At 55.1% G+C, this 17497-nt stretch overlaps 1 protein-coding gene across 1 annotated transcript in view; it reads left to right on the forward strand.

Moving 5' to 3' along the window:
* Positions 1–17497, forward strand: part of GLI2 (GLI family zinc finger 2) — a 247026-nt gene that overhangs the window by 55888 nt on the left and 173641 nt on the right. The window contains 1 exon segment of the mRNA XM_061198931.1: positions 7864–8044. Coding sequence (XP_061054914.1) covers positions 7894–8044 — 151 coding nt within the window. The 5' untranslated portion in view covers positions 7864–7893.

A 17497-nucleotide genomic window follows, 5' to 3' on the forward strand; every position in this document is an offset into this window, starting at 1 on the left:
GAGGATGTTGACGAGTCCTCGGGACCTTGGGGCCACGAGAGAGAGAGTCTGCTGCCATCTTTTTAGTTACAGTGTCGTTATAATTATTATTACCAGAACTTCCCTGGTGGCGCAGTGGTTAAGAATCCACCTGCCAATGCAGGGGACACGGGTTCAAGCCCTGGTCCGGGAAGATCCCACATGCCGCGGAGCAACTAAGCCCGTGCGCCACAACTACTGAGCCTGCGCTCTAGAGCCCGCGAACCACAACTACTGACCCTGCGTGCCACAACTACTGAAGCCCGTGCACCTAGAGCCTGTACTCCGCAACAAGAGAAGCCACCGCAATGAGAAGCCCGCGTACCGCAGTGAAGAGAAGCCCCCGCTCGCCGCAACTAGAGAAAGCCCGCGCGCAGCAACGAAGACCCAACGCAGCCAAAAATAAATAAATTAATTAATTATAAAAACCCCAATTGTTAATTATTATTACCTTTCATCAGTGTTGCATTGGCAACGCATTTTTCACTCCAGGAACTTTCACGCATTTTATCTCATTTGATCACAAAAATAAGTCTATGATCAAGGCTGGCCGGGTGTTTATTACGTGTATGTGTATCCAGGGTATGTGTGTGTGTGTGTGTCTGTATCTCTCTACACATACATGTGTGTGCGTGGTGTGTGCATCTGTATGTAACTGTGTGCACTTGTGGGGGGCCCTATATGAACGTGTGACAGTGTGTGTACGTGTGCCCACGCTCACACAGGTGACTGTGTACGTGGTCACGGTTGTTGCTGTAGGTTGTGCGTGCTCTGCGTGTGTGCCCACGCGCGTGGGGCCCAGGCAGTGTGCCGCACGGGTGAGATCAGACAGGAGGTGAGAACACCAGGGCCCCGAGATGGCCGGGATCGCTGGGAAGCGAGGTTTCACCTCTCTCCCGGAGATTGATTTCGCCTGGGGAAGATGCTCTCGTTCCTGTGACTCACTCATCAGGAGAGCTCAAAGCAGCCAGGTGGTGCGATTGCAGGGTTCAGAGCGATTTGCTCATTCTCCTCTGATTATTTTATTTTTAATAAATTTATTTATTTTTGGCTGCGTTGGGTCTTTGTTGCCATGCGCGGGCTTTCTCTAGTTGTGGCGAGCGGGGGCTACTCTTCGTCGTGGAGCACGGGCTCTAGGCGTGCAGGCTTCAGTAGTTGTGGTGTGCGGGTTCAGTAGTTGTGGCACGTGGGCTCAGTAGTTGTGGCGCACAGGCTTAGCTGCTCCGCGGCATGTGGGATCTTCCCAGACCAGGGCTCGAACCCGTGTCCCCTGCATTGGCAGGCGGACTCTTAACCACTGAGCCAGCAGGGAAGACCTCTGATTATTAATTTATTCTTCAAGCCAGTCGTTTCACTCCAAGTTCTTCATCTTTTCTGTGCTGTGGCCCCCTCCTCAGAATAATGCTGTAAATGCATAGGATTGGGATGGATAAATTAGAAGTTTGGGATTAACATATACACACTACTATATTTAAAGTAACCAACAAGGACCTACTGTACAGCACAGGGAACTCTACTCAATATCTTGTAATAACCTATAAGGGAAAAGAATCTCTGTGCTATACACCTGAAACCAACACAACATTGTAAATCAACTATACTTCAGTAAAAAAATAAAATGCGTAGGATTACGAAGGAGGCCAATTGTACTGACTGCAGTGATCATAGGTTAATAGATGTGCTTCTTTGCTGGCACAACTGGCAAGGTCGAGGGGTGGTGTCTAATGCCGACCTTGACCTTGAGCGCAGCACCGTGGTGAGCACAGGTGATGCCCCATGACGTGGTGTGAGCACACCCGTGGCTTGTGCTGGTGGCAGGCTCACAGGCACTATGCCTTTTACCCACCTTCATGCCCGAGGGAAACACCAACTTCCGGTTCCAAATTAACAAAGATAAACTCCGTTTATTTCCATCCATTTGCTTTAGTTGGAACCGACTATTCAGAAGCTGGAAGCGGTCTTCGGACCCCATGTAGTTTCTGCTAAACCTGCCTGCGCATCAGAAACACCCGTGCAGCTTTTTTTAAAAGTTTGGATATTTTGCCCCCCACCCTCTGCCTGAACCTGTGGCATCAGAATCGGCAGGAGAAGGACCAGGAGTGTTTCCAGAGGCTCGGGGTGCTGCCAGCACCCCCAGGGGTACCGAGACCCTGGGGGGCAGGGGCCCTGTGTGCAGCTCCAAATGGAAAGGGAGCTTCTCCTGGCTGCAGGTCCGGTGTCCCCCCTTTCCCCGGCAGAAGCCCAGGAGCGTGGCTTCCCGGGGAACGTGGAGGTGTTGACTCTCTCCTTGCCCTGGTGGGTGCTGTGCTCTCAGCCCCTCTTGTTCCGGAACCTTTTGTGGAGCCCATGGGAAGTCCCCCAGCATACACCACAGGCCGCCAGCTGAGGTCTGGGGACCCGACGCCCTGCCCTGCTGGCCCCAGCTGGGCTTCCTGGGACCCTGGGCGCCTGGTGTTTACCCAGAAATTGTGCTAATCCCGGTAATTCCTGTGACTTATGCAGCCTCTCGGCTCTGTCTGCTACCTTCCTCTCCTGGAAGGGAAAGGGAGGGAGAGGGCCGTGGCTGATCTGTAGAAAACGAGGCCTGTGACACAGTGGTCCCTGCAGGGGACACCCCCCACTCCAGCCGTGTCAGCTCCCCATGGGCGATCGTGGAAGCCCAGGCACTCCCAGGCCCACTGCTGTGTGGGTCGTGGGAATCTGAATACATCCCCTCCCTGCTACTCTGTCCACCTGGTCCTGGGGTGGCCTCGCTCTGAGGCTTCGGGCAGCATCCCAGCCAGAGGACCTGGCTCTAGACCTGGCCCCTCTCCCTCCATGGACAGTGGCTTTGGGCAGCTCACCTCTTCCTCTGTAAGAATCGGGAGGATGCCATCCCCTCTGACAACATAAGGGGGGGGGGATGTTGGCATGAGGCAGCTGCAGCTGCTGGGCCCCAAGAAAACCCTCAGGCCCTCTTCTTTCCAGTCTCCTCATGTCCCTTATCAGAAGTTGTCGTGGTCCTTTCTTGACTGAACCTCTTTTTTGCCCTGGCATCTCTGATGCTAAAGTCCAAGGATTCTGAGTTGCTGGCCTCAATTTCCCATCTGCCTTTGGGGATGCTTCCCAGCAGCCTGGGTTTGGTCACTTGGGCCGACCCTGTGGGTGCCTTGAGTCCTGTCCTGGTTTCTGGTCCTTCAAGCCCGCCGCCCTCCAGATGCTGGCCTGGTTCCCTGGGCCCACCTTGTCCCATCAGCAAGGGATCTGAGCACGTGCTCAGCTGGACCTGGGGACCCAGGGGCGCAAGGCCTGGCCCTGGCCTGGAGGAGGTCATGGTTGAGCGGGGAGCCAGGTGGGTACATAGCAGGTTATGGCCAGGCTATATGAGAGGTGCCAGACCCGGGGAAGGACACCCAGTTCATCTGGGGTGGAAGCCAGCTCCCAGCCTTCTGCAATGTGAGGCACGAAGCTGATTGTCCATAAAGAATTCTGCAATAACGAGTTAGGGGAAGAGTGTACAATTGCCAACTCCTCCCCCCCGTCCTGGTCAGCCAGTGGACGGTGCCACCCGCAGGGGCATGGTGTTGGCAGACGGTCCTGGACAGAGCCTCAGCTTTTGCCTATCCATTGGCTGGTGGTCCCCGTCCACCAATCTCGCTTCCTTGGGTGCAGCACTAGGACAGGGCCTGTGTCGAATCCTCCTGGGCTTCTGGCATAGGGTTCCTCACACTCAACAGGCACCTCAATGATGCCAGGGAATTCTGGGGCAAATCCCTTTGCACTGCAGGGTCCTCACTCGAAGGACAGCTCTCTGTGATGCTCCAGAGTACAGCTTTGGGGCCAGACAGCCTGAGTTCAAGGCCTGGCACAGCCACTTTTAAGCTGTGTGTCTTTGGACAAGTTAACCTCTCTGAGCATTGGTTTCTTCCTATGTAAAGTGTTGTGAGGATTAAATGAACTCATTCTTGCAAAGAGCTTGGCACCTGGTAAATGCTTGTTCAAGGTTTGTCGTTCCAGCTGTTATTTTGATTTTTGTCCTTACTTCCAAATTCAAGGTGTGTTTCAAAGTTGAGCCTAAATTCCTTCACCTGAGCTTCTTGGGAAGAAAACCCAGATTGTTCACAAAATCACTCGTATTTCCAAGAGCTGTGATTTCCTGCCTCAGAGGTGCACGGTCCTTGCCCGGCATTCCTGAGCTGTTGCTCCGTGCCAGCCTGAGTGGGGAGCAGCTCCGGACCTGGTGGTGATGATGAATACAGATGGGGGTGATGGGATGCTGTAGGGATCTGGAAGCAGAAGTGACCATGATTGGGAAGGAGCTGGGGGGCTTCCCAGAGGAGGTGACATCTGAGTGGCATCTTGAAGGAAGAGTAGGAGTCCATCACACAGAAAGGGTGAAGGGTTTCTGGTGGGTATTCCAGGGTCAGGGCTGGCTGCTTGTGAAGGGTGAGGGGAGATGAGGAGGCTGCAGGTAGACCCAGGAAGACTTTGCCTGAAGGCCCCAGGGGCTCAGCAAGGCCTTGGCCAGATTTGGTTCGGGGAAGGTGCCTGGCTGTAGGGTAGAGGGGGACCTGGAGGGGGACCAGAGGTGGCGTGAAGGTGCCCAGGACCCAGAAGACAGAGCAGCCAGCTGGGAGAGGCCCCGCGGGCCAGGTGCTTTGCGGGGGAAATGATGGGAATTGCAGCTGATCAGATGGGGGGGGGGTGAGGAAGGGGTAGGGCGGTGGCCCAAAGTGCCGGCAGGTGGATGGGAGGGGTGGTCCCTACGGCCAGGCTAAGGGGGCAAAGAAGGCGGAGCAGGCGCGGCCCAGGGGCTCTTGCTGGTGGCCGCTCAGCCAGCCAGCCTCTTACAGCACAGATTATACAAATAGGCTTAGAGGATCAGCTGGCGATCCCGAAATCTCCAAGCCAGAGGAAACCCTATAACTCACCCGAATCCTCAGGGAGATTTCCCTGTCCCTCATCTATCTTGGGTTTTCTGGACGGGGGTTTTGCAAGACTGGAAACCAGACAGTCTGCTGGGTGAGGTAAATCCGGGAGGTTCAGAGCTTGGGCTGTTCGCTTAGGCTGGCCAGGCTGCAGCCGCCTCTGGCTTCACACCCATCACTCTTGTATACTCCCACTTTTTGCTTAGAAAACCATGAGGGTGTCGTGCAGACTTTTAAAAGGTGAAGTTCTGGGGCCTGCGGATGTAAGATTTGCAGCCGCCGGGGGTGGAGCTGACCATCGCCTTTGGTTTCTGCCACCCACGATCCACAGGCTCTGCCCAGAGCCCTCTCCTCCCACCGGCGTGCAGACCCACCTGCCTTATTTCTGAAACAGCGGCTGTGGACCTCCTCTGCTCTCTCCAGTGGCTGCCCATTTTCTTCTTCTTTTCATGACAAAGATTCCTGACTAAATGTCTGTGCCTCTGTCTCTCCCTGAGCCCACCTGGGCCCTGGTCACCACCGCGCAGCTGTGATGGAGATAGTCCTTCCTGGCATTTCTTTCTTGGGTTGGACTCCCGGCCCCCACACTCTCCCGGTGATTTTACTTTCTCTTCCTTCCTGCTCCTCCATCCCTGCTCACTTCCTTCGCTGGTTTCTCTTCTCCCTCCTGGAAATGTTGGAATGCCCCGTGTCTCGTTCTGGAACTTTCTCTACTTCTCCCCTCCGCCCTCTCCCTTGGAGATCTTGCCCTGTGGCTGCCATATTCCCATCTCTAGCCTCTGCCTCTCCCCAAGCTCTGCCTTGCATTTCCAACAGTCTTGCCTATCTTTAAAAAAATTTTTTTTAAAAACTTTTTATTTTCTATTGGAGTAGAGTTGATTAACAATGTTGTGATAGTTTCAGGTGTACACTAAAGTGATTCAGTTATACATAATACATGTATCTATTCTTTTTCAAATTCTTTTCCCATTTAGGTGGTTATATAGTATTGAACAGAGTTCCCTGTGCTACACAGTAGGCCTTTGTTGGTGATCCATTTTAAATATAGCCGTGTGTACAATATAGCCGTGTGTACATGTCAATCCTCAACTCCCTAAGTACCCCTTCCCCCCACCATTCCTCCTGGTAACCATAAGTTCGTTCTCTAAGTCTGTGAGTCTGTTTCTGTTTTGTAAATAAGTTCATTTGTATCATTTCTTTTTAGATTCCACATATAAGCGATATCTTTCTCTTTACATGATATTTCTCTTTCTCTGTCTGACTTACTTCACTCAGTATGACAATCCCCAGGAATATTACTCAGCCATTAAAAAGAATGAAATAATGCCATTTGCAAAAATGTTTTATTGAAGTATAGTTGATTTACAACATTGTGTTAATTTCTGCTGTACAGCAAAGTTGTTCAGTTTTACATATACATTCTTTTTCATATTCTTTTCCATGATGGTTTATCACAGGTTATTGAATAGAGTTCCCTGTGCTCTGCAGTAGGCCCTTCCTGTTTCAGTCTCTGCATGTCTTAATAGGTGTCTCAGACTTCACACGGCCCCAACCCAGCTCCTGGTTTTTGCCCCCGAACCTGCTTCTCACCCACTGTGCTCCATCCCAGCAAACGGCACCACCGTGCAGTCGTCCAAGCGCTCAGCCGAAAATCGGAGCCATCTTTGGCACTACCCCCATTCTTTTAAGAAAACTGGCTTTCAAATGTCTATTCTGTAATATTTGATACAAATACTGAATTAGCAGTATCTGTACATGATGAAGCATCACTTAGTAAAATGCTTGCTTGTGACCCACCAGCCAGCTGGAGATGGAGCGTTACCTGTGCCCCGCATCCCCCGGGTTCCTCTCTCGTAACCCACGACGACTCCGCTTTCTAGCACACCCTACATCCAAGCCCGAGCAAGGCCTGTGGGCTCTGCCTTCAGAGCCACTGTCCCTTTAACCCAGACAACCGATATCTCCCCGGGTCACTGCAGTCGTGCGCCATCCCCCGAATCTGCCCTCCATACACTGGCAGAGTGACCCCTTTGTACTGTGAGTCCTGTCACATCCCCCCTCTGCTCAGAACCCTCCAGGGCTGGCACTCACCTTCCTGCTACTCCTTCAACAAGCCAGCCTCCTCCCCACCAGGCCCGCGGCTCCCGCCCCTGCCCTCTGGCTGCCGTGGGCTCCCTCAGACCCTCATGTGGCATCCCATCCCTTCCTCAGAGAAGCAGGGCAGCAGCCCCCCTGCCCTTCCCACCCCGCTCTATCCTGCCCCTCTGCTTTCTTTCCTTCTCTCTCACTAATGAGGGACGAAATATACATTTATCTTCCCCCTTTATTTATTATGTCTCCCAAGTAGGATGTAAACTCTGTGGGTTGTATCTTCGGCACCAGGCACAATGCTTGATGCATAACAGGGGCTTGAAAAGCTATTGACTGAATGTGTGCAAGTGAGTAAATGATGAAAACTCTGTGGGATGCAGGAATGAACGAATGAATGAAAGAATGAACGAACATACACGTGCGTAAGTGAAAAGTGGAGCCGGTGAGCTGCAACGAAACGGCAGAACGAGGGCTTTCCTCTGAGGACCGCTAAGTCGCGGTTCCTGTATTGATTTTTCTCGTCCTGTGAGCCTGAGATGAGGGGCATTACTTTCTGACCTCATTTCTCAAGGTGGTTCTTGCTAGTCGCCACGCACGGTACTAGGAACTTGTTGCTTAGATTTGAAAAGTCGGGGGTAACAGACAGTGAAAAATGCTCGGCTGTGGTCCGTGAGGTCGTTCAGAAGACCAGATGAATCTCAGAACGAAGAATTCTCAAAATTAAGTAAACCCTCCTTCGCAGTGATCAGAGAAGGAGCGCGTGGCGGCGGCGGTTGGGAGTCTGCGTCGGCGCGTCCCGGCTGGGTCTGGGGGCCGCGTTGGTGAGTGTCTTTGTCTCCTCCTCCAGGGCTGCCACCCAGGACTATGCGTGGCTAGGATGGAGACGTCTGCCTCAGCCACAGCCACGGCCACGGACAAGAAAGAAGCCAAAAGTGGGATCCTGGAGGGCGTTGCTTTCCCCGACCCCGGCAGGAAGGCCTCGGCCCTCGCGGTGGCCACGGCGGCGGCCGCGGTAGCCACTCAAGGAGGTACTTTCTGTTCTGCATGGTTGGCGGGGGGTGTTTTTCATGAGCCTGTGCGGACTGAATGAGACGGGAGGCCAATGTCATCAGGCAGCCATGCTGGGTTTATGGGGGGGGGGCGGCAGGAGGGCGCCCCAGCTCTGGGGACCCCAGGCACCGGGATGGATGCCTGCGGGTGGATCTCGAAGGTCCAGCCGCTCCAAATCTGGGGCTTTGGGCATCTCGGGCTCCAGCAGGAGAAAGGGAGAGGGAAGGCAAGGGAGGCTCTGGGCTGTGGGGCAGCCCTGGGGTGCGTTCTGTCGGCACAGATGTGCCAGAGAGGCTGCTGCTTGCCTCCGGCCTGCCAAGGGCTATTTTGGAAAGTAGTTGTCTCCTGATCCCTTCTGGCTGTAATTAGAGGGTCAGGTACGGAATTTAGCATCCTTAGGTGAATTTCTGGCCAACTTAATTATAACAGAAGGACCCCCCCGAGCCACAGCCTCTCATTTTACTGCCCCGAAGAGAAATAGTCTCTGGTTTCCACTGGTCCGTGCCAGCATCCCATTGGGAAAGTTTGGCGGGAAGACGAGACCTCCCCTTGTGTCTGCGCGGTCCATCTGGAGGCCACAAAACTATTTCTGTCTCCGAGGAATGGAGAGACTTAGATTTCTTTTCTTCCCCTTTTTATTCAAGTGCATTTAGTCATGCCCTGTTGCTCTCGCCGCTGAAGCACGGCTCCCAGAGCAGCGGGGGAAACGCGCCTTCGCCGGGGTGGGGTGTGAGTGCCGGCCGTGCCACTCACATGTTGACGTCTGCAGATCACGGGGGGCTTTGTTCAAGTGCAGACCCCCAGTCGGTGAGTCGGGGCAAGGCTGAGTTTCTGAAATTCTAACCAGCGCTCGGATGATGCTGGGACAGCCGGTCTACGGGCCGTGCTGGACGCAGCTTAGCGCCAGCGCGCAGGGATTCGGAAAGACGCTCAGAGCGGGTAGGAGTCAGTGTTTGCAGAGCGAACGGGAGGGCCTCTAGGTCATTGTTACTCCACTGTTTTTATTTTCCCCGTGATTCTCAGCTGGAGGTCATTATCAGGATGTGCGGCCCAGGTCAGGAGGGGGAGATCCCAGGCCAACCTTCGGGTATTTGGACTCCTGCTCTGCGTGATACCCCTTGACCCCCGTCCCCGCTAGGAGCCGGGCTCTCTAGGCCCTCCCTCTGTGAGGGCGGAGGAAGGAGCCAAAGCCCAGGGTGGACCACATGCAGGTGGTGTCGGGAGCCAGGGGATGAGTGGAAGGAGGGGATGGAAGGCCCAGGGTGGGGGTCTGGCGGTGGTCCCAGGGCTGGCTTGTCCCGGGCCTGGCTGGCTCTGCACGTGGTCTGTTCCTTCTCCTGGGTCAGGGCCCACCCTGGCCTGTGGCGACACCTCAAGCTGTCCCTCTGCCTGATGCAGAGACGCATGGGCCTCTGAGGCCTGAGTGGCCTCGGCGCATCTCCGACCCGCCCCCTGGGCCCTCAGCTGTCCCCGCCTCGGCCTCTCCCTAGCCCGAACCCTAACCCTCTCTGGAGCCATGAGTGGATCGTGAGCTGCCACGCAGCCCGATTCACTGCCATGTCCCGTAGCCGAGGACAGACTCAGGTGGTCATTAGAGAGAAATTAGGGTGTAATTGGGAAGGAAGTCCTCTGGCATCAGACCTGGCTGTCAGCAATGGGGCAGTAATCGCAGAGGCTTGAGGGGGTCTTGGTCTGGGGGGGCAGGCCACGGGCCTACAGCTTGGGGTGCAGCAGCTCCCCGGAGGTACCCGACCTCGCTCTCCCCGCCCGCCCAGGATGCGGTCCTGCCCACCCCGCAGGCCCCGTCCCCTCCTTGCCCGACCCCAGGGGAGCGCTTGACTGGTGAGGTTCCTGCCCTGGGTGGACGTGGCCCTCCGCCCAGTCGCCCAGGACAGGCGGCTCGTTGTCATCAGAGCGAGTCAGGTGCACCCCTTGCTCCCTGTAGCCCTCTCTGGATGGCTCACTTGGGAAGCGCCGTCCTGCAGTCAGGGCAGAGCAGGTGGCATCTGGAGCAGGTCCCCTGGGGCTGGGGGACCGTGATGTCCGCGTTCCGCGGGTGGGGCAAGGTAGGCCGGTGGTGCAGCCCCGAGTCGCTGGCCTGGGTCCCCGCTCCAGCCCCGGCCCGGTCCCGGTGTGGCAGGCCGTTCCCTCCTCTGGGCCTCGTGTTCCTAATCCGTGTTGTGGGGACGTTTGGCAGATGTTATTCCAAGTCTGTATGATCTTGTGACGTCGGATCTTCCTTAAATCTTACCTCTAGGGGCAGAGGTGCTGTGAGCAAGCCTCCTCTTTTACGCAGCAAACTGGAGTCCCAGAAGGCTCCAAAGAGCCTCTGCTGTGGGCCCCTCTGCCCGCAGGGGCGTAGGCCTGTGGACAGGTGCGATGGGGTGCCCGGCAGCACAAGGGGGTTCGTGCGTGTCCCCCACACGGAGGTCCTCTCAGGGCCAGGATGCTCGCACTCCGCTCTGGAGCTCAGCACGCGGCACCAGGCCTGGCAGGAGGCAGTGCCTGAGGGTCCCCTGTGGCCCTGAGCGACGTCAGGGGAAGGTGGCCTTGGTGAGGAGCTGGCCGGAGGCGGGGGTAGCTCAGCCCGCCGGCATGGGGCTGGTGGGAAGGGCAGGGGGGCTGCACAGAGGCCTGGGAGATGGGCAGTGCTGCCCGGTGCGTGCTGGGCTGGGGCAGGGGTGCAGGGAGCTGAGAACTGCCTGTCCAGGGCCCTGTCCCTGAGTTGTTTCTGGAAAAGATGGGGTAACCATCCTGGTCTGGGAGGCCTGTTTGCTGAGGCAGGGGCAGGACTGAGCTCATTCCCTGTGGCTGAGCAGGTGACCACCCACTCGGACACCTGGCCCTTCTGACACCCAGTTTATCCCTTCCGAGTCCACAAGATCGTCCCCATGATCCGCACCGTGGTTTGTAGCTTTCCCGGAAGGAAAGGATGGCTTACGCAAGCTCAGTGTTCCAGGGCCTGTTACACATCTGTCCAGAGTAGGGGGAGCCCTGTCTGAGGATGTCGGGGGCATGTGGTAAGGAATGCAGAAGGGCCAGACGCTGTGAACTGGCGGGGCAGTGATCACCCACCTCTGCAAGGTGCCCAGAGGTGGGAGGTACCCTGTCTTGCAGGCCAGCTTCTGACCCCTCATCTGCCCCCTGCCAAGTGCCACTGGTTCCAGGAGCTTCAATCCCATCCCTGGAATTGTAGGACTTTGGTTCTAAGACTGAGCATACCCTTAGGCAGAAAGATTTCATTTCTACATTATTTGTAACTGTGAACATTTGGAAACAACGTAAGTGTTCAGTGATAGGGGATTGATTAATCAAACTGTGGGACGGCTGTTCAATGGAACATTATATAGACCCTGAAAATGTTTATCAAGACTTTATCATAAGGGGGGGATGTGTCTGTGTTCTAATATTAAAGTGTAAAAAAGCAGGATGCAAATTATATCTCACCTCTGTTGTTACCGACCAGGGTTCTTGGCCTTCCCCAATCAATTGAAATTGACTAGAGGCCAGACAAGAAATTCAGGCAAGGCTTTATCGGGGCCCTGCTGTAGCAGGGGGGAGCGAGAAAAAGCAACAGGTTCCCTTGCTTGCTGGGGGGGCGAGCTTGTTCCTTATATGGGGTGAGGGTAGGGGTGTGTCCAGGGGTCCGGCTGGAGGGGTGGCTTAGGTGCTCTGCCCACCCCCTTGGTGGTGGTGCTGCGTGCAGGGGGCATGCGCAGGACCCTCCTGTTGCTCCCAGCTCTTCAGAAGGGGCAGTTGGGTTTCTTCGGTCTTTTTGTATCTTGTTGTCCATAATTTGCCCCAGCTGCGCATGCACGTGGTTATTTTTAGTCCCTTACAGTTTCTTTGTATTTTGTTGCTCAAGGAGACGTTTGTCCAGGTGCAGGCACTGCAGCAAAGGGTCCCAGGTCCCAGATCCCAGCCAGTCTATCACAACTTTATAGTACATAGAGGTACCCTTAGCAGTGGTTGTCCAGATGTTGGGACTCGGGGTGATGTACATTGCACATAGGAAACTCATCTCTTTGGTTCTTAAGGACCTTCAGCCTTCTAGAACCCACTATTAGAATGTCAATAAAGGGAATTGCCTGGCGGTCCGGTGATGAGGACTCAGCGCTTTCACTGCTGGGGCCCCGGGTTTGATCCCTGGTCGGGGAACTAAGATCCCCCAAGCCGCGTGGCATGGCCAAAAAAAAAAAAAAAAAAGTAAGTCTGAGAGGCAGAGGTGCGCCGGAACCAGACTGTGCCGACTTGGGAGAGCCAAGTGTACACTCTCTCTTTCTGTCTCTGCCATCTGTGACCTTAGGTAGGTCACTTGACCTTGCCGTGGTCGGAGTATTTGCACCACGAAAATTGGCAAACCCTACGCATCAGGGCTGCCTCAGCCCCCTCCCCTCTCCCAGAGCCTGTTGTTAAATTCCCCCCAGCACATGACCGATCATATCTAGAGACTCACTCAGCTTCCTTGGCCCTGTTCGGAGTGAGAAAGGGAGTAAGGGTCCAGAGCAAGGAGGTGGGTGATGAGGGAGGTGGGAGTCCCCGGTGGCAAAGCTTGGAAAGGACACGCAGGAGGTCCTGGGTGTCGGGCTGGGGGTGGGGGGGTGGCCGGCACGTCTGATTCATGGGCGGTCAGAGCCTCTCCGTGTGTAGGTGGGACCGAGATGAGGTGGGGCGGGGACTTGCCCAAGGCCACCTGCTACTTCCACAGAGAGCGGGGTCTGGGGCTCGGGGCTCCTGCCTCTCCCACGCTGAGCATCTCCTTCCTGAATCTGCTTTGAGATCGTGATTTTAGATTGTTCGTGGGTGATTTGGGTCTTAAGCCCAGCCCGCCGGTACCGTGTGTGAGCGTCCAGCCTCTGCACCAGCCCTGGACAGGTCTCATCTGTCACCATCCTTGTCATTCCAACGGGCTAAGAGCGCCTGCTCCCCTCCAGCTCTTGGAGGTCTGGGGCTGTGACTTCTTTGCAGGAGGACCTTAAAAGTCTCCTGGCTCGCCCGGCCTCATGAGGCTAGACGTGCTCGGGGCTAGGTGTTTCCACCGAGTCCCTACCTACCTGGCCATGATGTGTGTCAGAAACACCTTTGCATCACAGGGCTGTACCCTAGGGACAAGCCCTGTGGCCAGACCAGATGGCAGAAGCCTTGGCCGGTGGGGGCTTTCCCAGCCTCTTGAGCTGTTGTGCTAACACTTGGGAGGCCATCAAGCAAACTTTAAAAACACATTTTGACCCAGAGCTATTTTTCCCTTTAATTTTTCACATGGCGTAATTTTAAAGGCAATTTGATTCAGATGTTTCTCATGTTTTTTACACTGAAACTTCCCTAATGCTGTCGCATTTCCCTCTTCAACAGTGGATTTTCTTTCCAAAAATATTTCCGAACCTCTCTGTGTGCTTCAGCTGAGCACCAGAGACCCAGCCACCCCACGCCTCCAGGCTGGGACGATCACAGGGGCTGGAGCCATAAAGCTCAGAGCTGTGTCTCGACCCAGTGAGCTTTCCTTGTCCCCGAAGTCAAGACAGGCTTTAGCAATCCTATGACGCATCTGTGGTGAGTGCCCACCACGTCCTGGCCAGGGTGCTCCCAGGGTGGCCCCTCCATCGGCAGCATCAGCATCCTCGGGACTTGGGCCCCAGCTCAGACCTCCTGAAGCAGAGCCTGGGAGTGGGGCCCAGTGAGCCTGGGTGATTCTGATCACTCTTAAATGTTGGGCCCTCTGTGCCCTAGCAGCGGGAGGCACGGCAAGTCTTTCTACATGAAGAGTGGGACTTACACGCAGAGCGGCTGTGCAGAAATTACAGGCAACGTACAGCGTGCTCACACCTGCTTCGCATGGGCCTCTGGGGGGTAGGAGCTGCCTCTTTCCTTGTAGGCAGTGTGGCGTTGTAGTCAGAAGCAGCCCAGCCTCTGGATCCAGACCACCTGCTTAAGGCCCAGCTCTGCTGGCCTCAGGCAGGTCTGTGCCTCAGTTTCCACATCTGTAAAATGGGCACAATAGCGGTATCTGCTTCATAGCATTGTGGGAATTACCTGAGTTAGCACATGTAAGGTGCCGGGTACAAAGTGAGCTCCAAGTTAAGTGTTTGCTTTATTAACCATCACCAGCTTTCCTTTCCTAGGTCTGCAGGCTCTGCCTGACTTAGAAAGCCTCTCCTTCTCTGGTAACCCTCACTAGTGGACCTCCCGAGGCCGGGCAGGTGGTGGGAAGCCTAGATTTCTGGTGTCTTCCTACTCAAGAAGGCGGAGGGAGTGCTGGGCTGGAAATCAGATGTGGGTGGCTCCTGTCCTGCTTGGCTCCCGCGGGGGGTCCTGGATAGGTGACCTTAGCGCGTCCCCGGCCTCATTAACTCAGCCTTGTGCACTGGAGGGTAGGACCAGATCAGAGGATGCTGAAGCTTGGCCGCACCTTAGCATCTTGTGAGGAGACTATAATAAATGCAGACTCCCAGGCTGCCCAGACCTGCTGAAACAGAATCTCCCGGGCCGGGGCCTGGGCTTGTGTATGTTTCACAGGCTCCCCAGGTCATTGGCCACGGCAGGGACAAGACCCCGGAGGTGGTGAACCGGTGGGAGTTGTAGCTGGTGGTCCTGGCAGGGTGGAGCCCCGCGTGGCTGTCAGCACGGCGCTCCCTTGCTACCTAAGGCCTCCGTATTACTAAGCTCCCCCTGGCCACCCCTTCGTCTTGTTCCCTGGCTGTTGGCTTCTTGGAAAGTTTCTTCAGAGTACATTTTAGCTCAGAGGGGAGGCATCCACCTCTGTCTCAGAATGCTGTGCAAATGCCAGAATATGGAAATAAGGTGGTGGGTGTTCTCGCTGTGAAGCTCAGGCCAGGAAATCCCAAGTCACAAAGGCCCCACCCTGCCCTGTCCTCCTTAAGTATCTCAGTCCCTGGTGTGTCTGTTTCTGAGCCTCACCTAGTCCCCCAGCCCGCCCCGATGCCCCTGTGACAGGGCGCTGTTTGTTCACCACTGCATCCCCAGCAAGGCAGACACCTAGTAAGTGACTGCCGAGTGCGGGGAGTGAGTCTGGTGCTGTCACGCCAGCTGTGTGCCCGGTGGGCTGGGGTGGCCGGCTGCCTCTGCTGCCCCTGAGGTCCCCTGGGACGAGAGTCCTTCGGGCCTGGCATGCTCCTGGGCCCTGGCTCCCGTCCCGAGGCTCCCTGGACGGCAGGGAACTTGCTGTGTGGGCCAGGCCTCCTTGGCCACCTGAGCTGCCCGGCTGGGCCGCACACTTGCTTTGGGCCCGAGGACGCACTCCCGTGTGACTAAGTGGACAATTACTCTTATTGAAGTGATTTTCAGGATGGCTGTTAAAGGCCCAGCCACACGGAACAGCCGGTTCCCATAAGGCTTTTCCAGAAAGCAGAGCTCAGTTATCTGTGACAGCTCTACACAACCAGGAAGCAGGGTACAGCACAATCGCCCGGGCGTTTTCAGGGTGGGTTCTGAATGACTTTTTTTTTTAAATTGAAGTATAGTTGACTTACAATACTGTGTTAGTTTCAGCTGTACAGCAAAGTGATTCAGTTATACACATACATATATATAACTCTTTTTCAGATTTTTTTCCATTATAGATTATTACAAGATACTGAATATAGTTCCCTGTGCTACACAGTAGGGCTTTGTTGTTTACCTATTTTATATACAGTAGTATGTATCTGTTAATCTCCAATTTCAAATTTTTTCCCCCTCCTCGAAATGACTCTTGATGACGATCTGGCGTGGTCTCTGGTGCCAGGGGTGTCCTGGAGGGTCGGGGTACCTGGGGTAGAGGGTGAGGGCTGGAGCCTCCTTCTGGTCCTCCGTGGAGTATGAGGTGGGGGAAGAACGTGGCCTCTTTCCGGTTCCTCACTTGTTAGCTGTGTGTTCTGGGGCAAGTCAGTTAACTTCTCTGAAGTCTGGAAAATGGAGATGATAATGGTCACTCCTTCTGGCCACGATGGGGTGAAATGGGACAGCCTTTGAGAGTGGCTAGCAGAGCGCCTGCATGGAGACCAAGTAAATGGTGGGGACGTGGATCTGAACCGGCTTTCCTCTTGCATATGGTGGCCTCATGCTCGGTGCTGAGACCTCGTGCTCTAAAAGCCACTCAGAGCGGCTGCCACCCCCTGTCAGACGGGATGCCTGCTTGCCCCGGTACAGCAGGCTTCTCCCCCACCCCCTCCTGCCCTCAGCGTTCGAGGCCAGCCCGGGGTCTGCGCTCTGGCCGCTGCCGCTTGGCTTATGTTTGCACTTCGGACCCGCATTGCTGTGCACGTGAGCTGCCCTGGCAGCATGAAGGCGTCCCAGGCACTGCTGTGGCTCCTGGCTTGTTTGTCCCCGGGACATGGGCCCCGCCTAGCAGACACAGCTTCATTTCTCCTGGCTTATTTGCATGTTAAACTGTTGCAGGGTTTGGTGAAAGCTTCGAAGTCATTTCCAGCGATGAAACTGGAAGAAGCTTTAGCGATCATCTGGTTCGAATCCGTTCATTTTACAGATGTGGAGACTGAGGTCCAGACACTTGAAGCACAAACGGTCACCAAGGGACACCATTGGGACTGGAAACCGATTTCCCAGGCGCTGCCTATGGGTTGCAGGGGGAGCCCAGCTGCCCCTCAGCCCTGCCCCCCTTCTGGCCGCAACCCCAGCTTCCCAAAAGGATGGTATTTATGTTAGAAACATTTTTCTGATGTTTGGTTCTGTCAAAACTAATTTTAGCATTTCTAAAGCTTGGTGAAAATACTGCCTCATTACTTTGATGTCAGCGCCTAGTTTACTATTAGTATATTCTGGGGTTTATCATTTTAGGCATGTTTAACACGGCTGCACCAGGCATGCACTATTAAATCTGGCTTATTTTACATTCCTGTCCGGAATTATTTATTTGTAACAATTTCCTCTCTATCAAAAGACACAGCTAATGCTGTGTTTTAATGTGTTATTTACACACAAAATAACCTATTTGCAACTCAGTATGTGCCGGAGGGAGGATGGATGGGTCCCGGTTTCCTGCGTTCTGTTATATCGGAGTTTAACAATCTGGTTTGCTAATAGAACCATTTATCACTGGTGTGGGGAGGATAGTTTATTTTATGTTTGTGGCCAGGTCTCACGGCATCTGATCTCGGGAACATTTGGAAGATAATGAGGGCAGGCCTGGTGTTCGGGGTGCCTGTGGGACCCCTGGCCTTCCCGAGGTGGCCTGGGGGCCTCGGGGTTCCCTGAGCTCACGTGTACCTCCCACGGATGGTTCCGGAACTCCGATCGGAAATGTGATGGCGGAGACACTGCCTCTGCCCTCTAGGGGCTCCCGGGGTGAATCCTGCCCAGGGAGGCTCCTGGGGATGCGGCGGGAGAGCTGGGCCCGTAGGGATGCTCGGGGTTTCTCCAGGTGGGAAGAGGAAAGGGGGGTGGTCGTTGGTGGGGGAGCAACAGCAGAGCGGCTC

This window comes from Eubalaena glacialis, chromosome 1 (assembly GCF_028564815.1).
Source record: "Eubalaena glacialis isolate mEubGla1 chromosome 1, mEubGla1.1.hap2.+ XY, whole genome shotgun sequence".
Classification (NCBI taxonomy): Eukaryota; Metazoa; Chordata; class Mammalia; order Artiodactyla; family Balaenidae; genus Eubalaena; species Eubalaena glacialis.